Raw genomic sequence first — 10,946 nt, 5'->3', positions numbered from 1 at the left:
TGACAACACATGTCTATGGTTAGGAAACATAATCATCTTTGATTAACGAGCTAGTCAAGTAGAGGCATACTAGGGACACTATGTTTTGTCTATGTATTCACACATGTACTAAGTTTCCGGTTAATACAATTCTAGAATGATAATAAACATTTATCATGAAATAAGGAAATAAATAATAACTTTATTATTGCCTCTAGGGCATATTTCCTTCAAATAGAACTAGTTGAATTAGTTGAATTAATAGAACTAGTAAGTGTTTATCAATTAATGTTTGAACTACGAACATAGGAAATGTCTAACGATGAGAATGATTTTGTTATGTGCGAATACTGCAAAGACAAGCGTGGCATGTGCGACAGAAATTTCCTAGTTGATGGTAGGCGCTTCAACATCAAACTAGAGGAGACCTTTGAAGTGAATACAGTAAGTCACAACGACAAGTCTTTTTTCGTAATCAAGCATATGCTTCATTTGCTTCAACTTATAGTTTTAATTTTTTACTATTCTACTAGCGTATCCCCTGCCATGCAAGAATTTTTGTCTTGGATAAGATAGGTTTTAGTCCTATGAAAACTATGGAGGTAAAGAGAGTTTACTTGAAGACCGAGCATGGTTATACTTTCCATGCAAAATTATACAATGCAGACACCTACACCTATTTTGAATGCAAAACTTGGCAAGCACTATGCAAGTCTTATGCATTTGAGCCTGATATGGTTATCACCTTTGATATTCGTCCGAAAGATAATATTGAAGGTAATATCGATATCTGGGTTGATGTGCAGACGCCTCCAGTTCTACCATTATATGAGTTTCTCAACCATATTTATGTCTTCGATATTGTTTATTTCAAAAATAGTTGACAACTAATTTCTATTGATAGCTTATTTCCATTCAAGCAAACATGTCCGGCGCTTGGTAGACATGACCGTCCACTGTCCCGGGGCAGAACTAAACTGTAAGGATATAAGTCATTATGTTTCATGGCTTGAGGATCTTGATACTGTCAAGAGAAATTATTTTCCTCGAGTTGAAAATCTTAGTACTCAAAACGTGCGACCAATAGTGTTCGTATTGAACTACGGTCACATCTATTTAGGAAAGATGGTAAGATTTTTACTATTTGTCCTCAGTGCATCTTTTGCATACATTAATTTTAAGCTAAACTTCATTAAGTATGTTACTATATGATGCTCTTCAGCAGGGACCCCCGATGATAGTTGTGCCTCAGTGGATCTCGACTAACGGTCTCATGTCAATGGTTAGCTTACGACAAAGACATCCTACATTGCACATGAGTGCATTCAGGATTTCTAAAACCGAGGAATGCTTAATAGTGAAAGACTGGAGCAAAATTGTGAATGATCGCAGAGAAGTACTAGGGGGCAACAATCAGAAGCGCAGCCCACGATTAGGAGACAGGTTCATCTACATGCTCCAATATGATGAACCAGGAGAGCTACACATGTTCTATGCTATTTTACCCAAGAGAGAGCAGCATGAGTGATTAGCTAGTTCCTGCTCTTAGTACTTTCATCTCATCTCCGTGTTCTTTGTCCTGAACTTAATCTCAAAGTGATTTGCTTTTGTGGTCTTAGTTATGAACGCTTATAATAATCTCATGACCATGTTGAACTCGACGATATCTTTGCTTTTTGTACAAGTGAATGTTTCTTTTCTAAGCTAGTGTTGATGGTGATTAGATAATAATGATTAAAATAGTGGTAATGACTATATATATATGATGATTATTAGCTAGTGTTGTTGTTGGTGATGATATGATGCAAGAGTTTTTATATTAATATGATGATGACGATGACGAGTTATTATATAATTTATGAAAGGGAAAATAAATGGAAAACAATCTCTAAATTAAATGGAAAACACAAAATTAAAAGGAAATAAATAATAAAACGAAAATCCCTAAACCTTTTAGTACCGGTTGGTGGTATAAACCGGTAGTAAAGGTCTCCCCACCCCTATGCTGGCTCCTGCCACGTGGTGGCCCTTTAGTGCCAGTTCGTGCGGAACTGAATTAAAGGGGGGACCTTTAGTCCCCACACTTTAGTATCGGTTACCGAACCGGCACTAGAGGCCCCTACGAACCGGTAATATAGCTCCGTTTTCTACTAATGTCCCCTCCCTCTGAAATTCCCCATGGAGGATTTAGACGAGGGCTCCCGTCGCCTGCCAGCTCAGATGGCCATCCTCCGCACCCGAGGCCTCCCCTGCCCGCGGTACCTACGCCCGTTACAGTGGCTTTGCGGAAGCCACTCAAGCGGAGGCCAGCTCGGCGGCCCGCTCGCCCGGCGGCCGGCAGCCAGCTCTCACAACTCGCCCGACGATGCGGCCAGCTTGCGGGGCAGCGCGACGGCTAGCTCGCCAGGCAACATGGCAGTCTGCTAGCCCGACCAGCTAGCTCACGGTGGCGCGGAGGGCAGAGGACATCTTGCACTCGCAGTGGCGCATCAGCCAAGATAACATGCAAGCTAACACACAGGCTGCTGGAAGCTTGGCCCGACAAGTGCGGCACCTCTGGTTGACGGCGACAAGGACGCGAGCTCTACGACGGTGAGGCGCACACAACTCGATGTAATGCACAAGAGGGGAGAGAGAGGTGAAAGAAGAGGGCTGACGTGTGGGTCCTATTTGTAATAACGGTCAACGTTAACTTTTAACCTGACTCATGGCCCCAACATGTCATAATCGAATGCTAAAAAAAAACATGTCATAATCGAAACCACCCGAATCGCGAACCAACCTGTGGTTGGATGGTTAGAGGGACCGTGGTATCCCAACCCACCAGGGTTCAAATCGTAGGTGCTCACATTTATTTCTCGATTTATTTCAGAATTTTCGGCGACAACGAGGCGCCTAAACTTGGTAGTTTTTAGGGAAAAAATAGAAGAAAAGTGGTAGCTTCGGGTAGTTTTTTTGAAAGTGGTAGTTCTTTGTTAGGCCAGGTCAAATTGTGGTAGTTTTTGTTAAGTACTCTGTCAATCCGTTGTTGATGATTAATTAATAGTATTTGATGATGATTGCTTTGAACACTTAATCTATCCCCCATCCCGGTCTTGGCTGAACCCATGATGATTTGTATGAAGTCCGAATCTGTCCTTAATCCTGGGTACCTCAGCCAGCGATTAACCCATGATGTTCAGACAAAACACTAACAAGATTGATTTCAAGAAAATGTGATAATAAAATTGTCATACAAGTTTCAGTCCGCTACAAAAGAAATGTAAGGGCATCTCGACGGCGACCCTCAAATCTCCTGCATAAGTTTGGACCGCACTGTTCGGACCACGGAAGCTATTCAACGCGGGCCTATATTGGTCCGCACGGTGGTCCAGACGTGCTTTCTCTTACAAACCGGAGACAAACGTGGGGGAGGGGGGCTTTGTGGGGTCCGGACCGGTGCCACGTCTGCTTCTCACCGCTCTGGCCCACCCAAACCCCTTCACTCGCCCCTCCCGCGCTTTCCATCCCACACGTCCCGCTGCATTCATGCCGGTCCAGAGCATGCAGCGACCGATATTGCTGTCCGCGATTTGACCGGACGGGAGGACGACGCAGACAACGCGACCTCTCACTGCCGGCATTGAACCGGCGCACCGGTTGAGAGAGCGCCGCCCGCCGCTCGGCCGACTGAACATGCCTCCACGCCGCATTCAAACGGTTGCAGACTACTCGCCTTCCTCCATTAAACCCGCACGTGTGACGAGGAACCTACTCCGGCCACACGTCCTGCCGGCGGAGGTCAGCGACGATGCGGCTTCCAGCACGTTCGCGTCCGCCGCTGAGGTCATCAAGGAGTTGTAGAACATGGGATGCCACCGCCGCTTGGGTCCAATGAAGGCCACTGTCGAGGTGACGCCGGCGTACACAGTCGGTGTGTAGCCTGGTCGCAGGCCATCGTCGTCCCCTTCCCCTCTGGCTAAAGCACATCGCAGGGGTTCCACTCCAATGAGCAGCGCTGCCACCGTCAGCCCCCGCCTGGGCTTCACGGATGCGAAGCCCCCGACCCTCTCCGGCTGAAGCACCCCCTTTACCACTCTGATGAGCGGCGCAGCCGGACATAGGGAAGATACGGGGAAAGAATATACCTCCGGGGCTGCCGGACATGGGGAAGACAAGGGATCCGTCACGGCCGGCCGTAGACTAGTGCAGTGTATATGTGTCGTGAGAATGGAGCTCCGCACGACTGGACGTGCACATAGTTTTAGCTATTTTAGTTAAAATATGTTCAAAATGTAATTAATTTCGTCCGGTTTATATGAAATCCGCTGTGTTTGCATGAATTTTGTCTGGTTTATTGAAAAAGTGTTTGCAATGTATGCGGGCAATGTTGGTATGACGTTCTCCCGCATCCGTGTCCGCGGACTGGTCCCCTATCCGCGGACGAATGCGGGGAAAAATTTACGGGGTTGACATTGGAGATGCCCTAATGGAAGTAGCAAAGAACGAACCGATGAACATTCCGATGTTTAACATGATAAGAATTTTTTTTGTACATTCAACAGAACAATAAGGACCGCAGACTCCTTTGAACCAGAGTCTGCCTTCAACAAAGAGTCTCCAGTCCGGAGCACAAACATTAAGAAAACAGAACATAATACATGCTAGTACATGCTAAGCTGCATCCTAATTTGAATTAGCTGGGTTGCAATTGTATTATCAGGAGAAACACCCAAATCAATTAAGCAGTGTTAGTGACAAAAAAGGCAAATAATACACATTTTGCGTGACGAACATGAGATGTATGTATACTTTTATGCCAAGCAAAACAGCCGCACTGATGTATATGCATGGCAGTAAGGTTAGAACTTTTCAAGCAAGATGCAAACTGATCCTTCACACATACACAAACACAACAAAGGGGAGAAACAAATACTCCCTCTGTCCCATAATATAAGACAGCAGTGTAAAAAATGCTCTTATATTATGGGACGTGGGGAGTAGCTAGCAGCCAGGAATCAAATTCGACAGTTCTCCCAACATTAATTATATTACAAATCAGATGCCACCATCGCGTCGGGAGGCAGCAGTTTTGGAACGCCCTTCATACTTTCTTGCGATGCCAAAAGCTTGTCAGGAGATTGATGCCGGACCGAATCTTGATTCCCACTTCCTGCATAGCTACCGGGTCCAAAGGAGGCCAAACACAAGCAGCGTCAGTACGTAGCAGAACATCGGTCACAGACGCATAATGGGAAAACAGGACATGAAAGAGAGATTATAGTCTTACGTGCTAGGCCTTCGATTGTTTTCCTGGGGATGTGCTCAATCTTTTGCCAGTTTGGATGCCCGAATATTTGACAAGACTTCATAAACCCATCATTGCACCACTCAACAGAAAACTCCTCAAGAGACTGGGGCAGTGTTGGAAGCGACCGGATTTCGGAGCACCACTCGATCTCCAGTTTCTTGAGTGATGTGAGGTGCTCCATATTGCCTGGTAAGGCGTCCCAATTACAGTATGCAAGCTTGAGCACACGCAGATGAGGGAAAGCCTCAGGAGCATGCTCTAGTTGGGAGCAACTCCAGAACAAAAGTTCTTGCAGCTCCTTTGGGCCACCGTCCGGCTTACCAACCATCCAATCTGGGTACCTCGAGCCATTGTAGCAATGCAGTTCCAGTGTTTGAAGCGCCACGGGAGGGCACAGGCCCTCAAGTACCTCTGCTTGGACTTCTGGCGAACTGTGCCTCCACTGCAGTTTCAGTTCGCTGAGCCGTTCCTTGGCAGCTAGTTTGGATTCAAGAGCTTCCTCCTTGCTTTTAACAATTTCAAGACCATTTATCTCCAGACTGCCGCGAAGCTTGTTTAGGTCCCTCAGCTGCTTTACCTCATATCCTGGTGCATCCCTTATTCTGAAGGCACATGCTATCGTTTGGAGTGAGGTCAGCCTGCTTATGTTACGAAATGGGAACTGCGATGAGCCGGAATTTATGTGGCGCAGGTTGATAAGGTCAACACAGTTAAACTCATCCAATTTGCCATCACCAAAATCTAGCACCTGGACACGGTGATGTTTATTTGGTGCTCTTGGTATGCTTAACATGCATGCTCTATTTGTCCTGAAAGCAAGATAGCGTAGGTGCTTTAACTGGGTAATGGATCCTGGGACAGACAACTCATTTGGTTCCATCCCCGGATAACGTTCTAGGATGAAAGGAATGGCCAGTACCCGCAATTTCGGCAGTCTCTTGCATATACTCTCGATCACTCTTTCCTCAACTGGTGCTGCGTCAACTTTATAAACAATGAGAGTGAGCAAATTTTCCAATCCAAGGATCTTCTCAGTAATCAATTTGCCATCATAATAACGAATTAAAAGATGCTGGATATCTTGACGGATATCTCCTTCCCAGCCATCTCCTCTATGGCCATTCTCGATTCTGAAGCAATCTCCAGAAACTTTGTCGAATAAATCAAGCAGGGCATCATGAATTGTGAAGCAACCGGTATCATAACTACTTTCTTCTGGTTGCAGAAATGAGCGCGACACTAACTCTTGAAAGTAGCCCTCAGCTACTTCTTCCATGTCTTCTGTTGCACAACTGATCTTGACAAACCCTTGCGCTATCCACAGGTGAACTAACTCGACCATTCTCAACTTGGATCCTCTGGGAAAAATACTGCAATATTCAAAGCATCGCTTGATGTCTGGATCAAGACTATGTATGGTCTCATTGAACATGTCAAGGTTTGCCATATTTCTCCAAAAACTGTCATATTTGTTTGTCCCTGCCACTGTAACTACAGTGGCATTCTCCTGCAAGGAGTAAAATTTCAAGTGAGTATGCCAGTCAAGTGTCTATTCTATCGTTCAGATACAGATATACTTATCTGGAATTTATCAATATTATCAATAGTTACAGGTTCTTTCAGATGAGAACTCACCTCTGAGCTTGATTCTCTTGGCGTGTTAGGTGCATCTTGATGCAGTTTATTCAGAACATCTCCGACCTGTTCAAGTAACCAATTAAGGACACTTAACATCGTCTGGTGGCTTAGAGCAACAAAAATGCAAGTGGAGATGTACAACAACTGCTCAAGACTAAGTTTGATGGGTGGATGTCATGGATGTTGCGGGATTGATCTTACCTGTTGTGAAGTAATCATGCCTGTTTTGATATATCCGCCCATACTTTCGGTTTCATCGAGTCTACTAATTATATGTAGTGTATCTGGTCTCTTCGCCGGGTCAAAGTTTGTGCACTCTATTCCTATCTGAGCACATACTCGTATTTGTTTCTTCTGTACCTCGCTCTGTGATTGCTCCAACATGTTACTCCAACTTTCAACTACCTACGAGTTGAATTTGTGAATTATGAAAAGAAGCCCCATCTTTTAAAATGTGAAACTAGCCATGTATAGATGCATTGTGTTAACATCTTACATCAAAATACATCAATCAAAACTTCAAACAAAATAAAAATTCCATAAAAAATAAATGAGAATGCACGCCTAGTTTCTTCTCAGGTACCAGAAGAAACCATGTATCAGTTCAATCAAGAAAAATTATGCACCAAAACTGAGGTATGAGATAACTTGGACATGGGTAATGAGAATGGACGCGTATTTTCTTTCGTTGTCACATATAGGGCCATGTAAATTTACATTTCCTCATTCATCGAAAGTTCAAAACAAACATGTATAGAAGTTTTTGTTTTGTTTTGAAAAGTATTCATCCAATATATGTTTTTATGCCTTCTATTTTCACTTTCAATATTTTTTGGGTACAGCTGGTGTCTCGTAAGGACATTCTCAGTTTTGTTCTATTTGTAGATCTTGGTGTTATTCTGATGCTTTGAAGGTCAAAATACTTCTGTAACCAAGTTTTGCTTTCTATCATTCGATGTGTTACCAATAATTATAGTAGGCAACATTAACATTGAAAGGTAGATTCGGTCATGCACCATTTATTTCATACAGATCACATGTTGAATTGAACCATGATTTTAAAGGTGTTCCATATTGTACTAATGTTTACAGTTAAATCATGATCTTAATCTGGTTTAACTGCTGATTTGTGGGATTTGGAAGTGCTAAATATCGGTGAAACATGAGAATACTTCAAACGCAGTTACACACGTCTTTCTTTTCCATATATATTGGTTGAACCCCCTCTTGTTCAAATGTGGTTAGTTGTGGACGGAAGCCTTTGACCGACCAGAGGTTCAAATCCAAAATTTCATACTTACATATCATAGGATCTCTAAATCTTTCAGTCATGGTGGATTTTATAGTGATATTATTATACATACAAAAGAGAAATAAGTAATGCATTGGTTCTGAAGTACAACCTTTTATTTCAAAAGAAGACCTAGATTATTCTTACCTTGTCAACATCGTGATACCCCTTATTTCCAGTGAGTATCTCTATGATTACTATACCAAGACTGTAGATATCAAGCCGGTACGAATGCCGGTATGTGACTTTAGTATGGTTATAAGATTCTGGTGCCAAATATCCGCTGCATACATATACGCCCGTGTGATTGGTTAATGAGCAAAGTAACAAAATATTGGTGTGAATAATAGTAGAATACTGAACTTTTGAAAGGGTTAGCAAACTTACGGCGTTCCAGCTATTTTAGTAATAACTTGGCTTTGCATTTCATGAAAGCACCTTGATATGCCGAAATCGGTAATTTTTGGTACCCAATCATCATCCAACAATATATTTGCGGGCTTTAGATCTAAGTGGACAATATGTTTATGATGAAGATAATGTAACCCTTGACAAATTCCCGTGATAATCTGATAGCGGTCTCTCCACTGAAGTCCACAAGACATATCTATGGGGAGAGGATAAAGCAAGTTTAGTATTATTTGACATACTCCAAGTGTGTAATATTAGAATGTATAGAAAGGGTGGGTACTAAATGTGGGATACTGAATCACATGGTCTTTAGAACTGAAAAGAAAATTTGGGTGCCACATGATCTTACCAGTGATATACTCATGAAGACTCCCTTTAGGAAGATACTCGAAACATAGCAACCTTTGCTGGACATCTGCCATGACGAATTTTCCTTCATACCTTGCCATATTCCCTTGTGTGTCAGCACAATATCCTAGAAACCGTACTACATTTTTGTGCTTCGCTATCATGAGACATTCAACTTCTCGCTGGAACTCCTTCTCGTACATATACGTATTCGACATTCTCTTCACGGCCACGGTTCTATTCTCAAGCATTCCCTGCAGTGAGCATTGTCAGCAACCACTTCGGTTGTCAGATGATCTTTGATCAAGACTGGGGTAGCTGAGAGTTACTGTACCTTATAAACCACCGCGAATCCACCTCTACCAATTGCCTGCTTATCAGAGAAATCATGTGTGATTTTTTTCAGAAGCGATAGCGGCAAGGCCTTCGGCTCTGCTGTTTCATCACATAGCATGCACTCCAGGTCCCATGGTGTAATAACAGATTGGTGATCCATTTACGATAACAATGCACAGTAACCTGAAAATAGAAGAAGTGCATCATTTGTGAGGCTACTAGGCGCAGCTACACCAATTACGAAAGTTACTGTAGATAATCATGAAAGGCGTAAATAATACTCCCTCTATCCCAAAATAAGTGTCGCTGACTTGGTACAATTTTGCACTAAAGTTGTACTAAATCAGCGACCCTTATTTTGCACTAAAGTTGTACTCCCTCCGTCCCATAATGTAAGACGTTTTTTGCAACTACACTAGTGGCAAAAAACGTTAGTGGCGAAAACGTCTTACATTATGGGACGGAGGGAGTACTAAATTAGCGACCCTTATTTTGGGATCGAGGAAGTACACAACGATAAGATACTCTGCAGTTCTTTGCAATAGAAAAAGTTGCAGAGCAGGACTCGTATTGTTCCGGGTCTTGTTTGGACTTTGTGTGTACTAAAAAGCAGATGCAGTCCATTCGGACGATCAGGGACGTACTCCCTCCATCCCAAAATGTAAAATCATTTTTGACACTTGCTCTGTTGTATCGGCAGTTTATAGTTAGTAAAAGAGCACACAGATCACCTATATGCAGGTGACTGAGCGGTGGGTCCCGAGAAAGATCCGGCGTTAGAAAAGGAAAGAATCTGGAGAAGATGGTCTCAAGGAAATTACCTGGCGAAGCACTGCTGTAATACGGTGGTAGCAGAAGAATCACACAAATCACCTCCCTGTATGCAGTTGATTCAGTGTAAGTCACAAGAAAAGAAACTGGATCAAACTAGAACAAACTGGATCAAACTAGAACAAACTGGATCTGGAGAACATCCTGGGTCAAAGAAAAGAAAGAATCTGCAGAAGCTCGTCTCAAGGCGAGGAAATTACCTGGCGAATCCCGGTAATATAAGTCGACGCGAGCTTGAGTTGAGTTCAGGTATAATCTGGACGACGGAGAAGGAGACTCAAGCTTGAGATATGAGAGGTGAGGAGGATATCTTCAACCTGTCAAAGGGAGACCACAGAACCGTGTCCAGTTTTGTCCAGTTTCCCCATTCTCCATTATTTACTCATGGACACATGGGTGTGTAATATTCTACTAGTGTGCTTGATAAAGTATCCGTATACATGCCCTTTGTGTACCTACCATGTGTCTGTTAGGGTGTCCAAAGACACTTCCATTTCACAGAGCAAATGTTGGTGAATACTACTCCCTCCGTTCTTAAATATTTGTCTTTCTAAAGATTTTAATAAGTGACTATATACGAAGTAAAATGAGTGAATCCACACTCTAAAATATGTCTATATACATCCGTATGTGATAGTCCATTTGAAATCTCTAAAAAGACAAATATTTAGGAACGGAGAGAGTATTTCATTAGAACGCAAATATATGTGCGGTTGACGTCGTTCATCTACTTTTTTTTTCAAAATGGAGGTAAAAGATTTGCCTCATCAATCAATTTAGGAGAGAAGAGAGAGTTTTTAGAAGTGCCCCTTATTACACAAC

The 10,946-nt window shown here is 42.9% G+C and overlaps 1 protein-coding gene across 2 annotated transcripts; it reads right to left on the bottom strand.

The window, feature by feature from the left end:
• Positions 1-4,745: 4,745 nt before the first annotated feature.
• On the bottom strand, positions 4,746-10,522 carry LOC123093514 (putative late blight resistance protein homolog R1C-3). Of its 2 annotated transcripts, XM_044515495.1 has the most exons (10): positions 10,325-10,522; positions 10,115-10,170; positions 9,292-9,476; positions 8,959-9,211; positions 8,586-8,805; positions 8,346-8,481; positions 7,109-7,312; positions 6,905-6,970; positions 5,249-6,776; positions 4,746-5,139 (listed from the first exon to the last, which is right to left on the bottom strand). In XM_044515495.1, the coding sequence occupies exons 3-10, from the start codon at positions 9,451-9,453 to the stop codon at positions 5,063-5,065; spliced, it is 2,646 nt and encodes an 881-aa protein (XP_044371430.1). In that variant the 5' UTR covers positions 9,454-9,476; positions 10,115-10,170; positions 10,325-10,522; the 3' UTR covers positions 4,746-5,062. The 2 variants fall into 2 exon arrangements, with proteins under 2 accessions (XP_044371430.1, XP_044371431.1); XM_044515496.1 differs by lacking the exon at positions 7,109-7,312.
• Positions 10,523-10,946: the final 424 nt, after the last annotated feature.

Source organism: Triticum aestivum, chromosome 4B, assembly GCF_018294505.1.
Source record: "Triticum aestivum cultivar Chinese Spring chromosome 4B, IWGSC CS RefSeq v2.1, whole genome shotgun sequence".
NCBI lineage: Eukaryota > Viridiplantae > Streptophyta > Magnoliopsida > Poales > Poaceae > Triticum > Triticum aestivum.
Note: the sequence above shows the minus strand (reverse complement) of the source record. Positions and strands in the feature narration are given on the sequence as shown.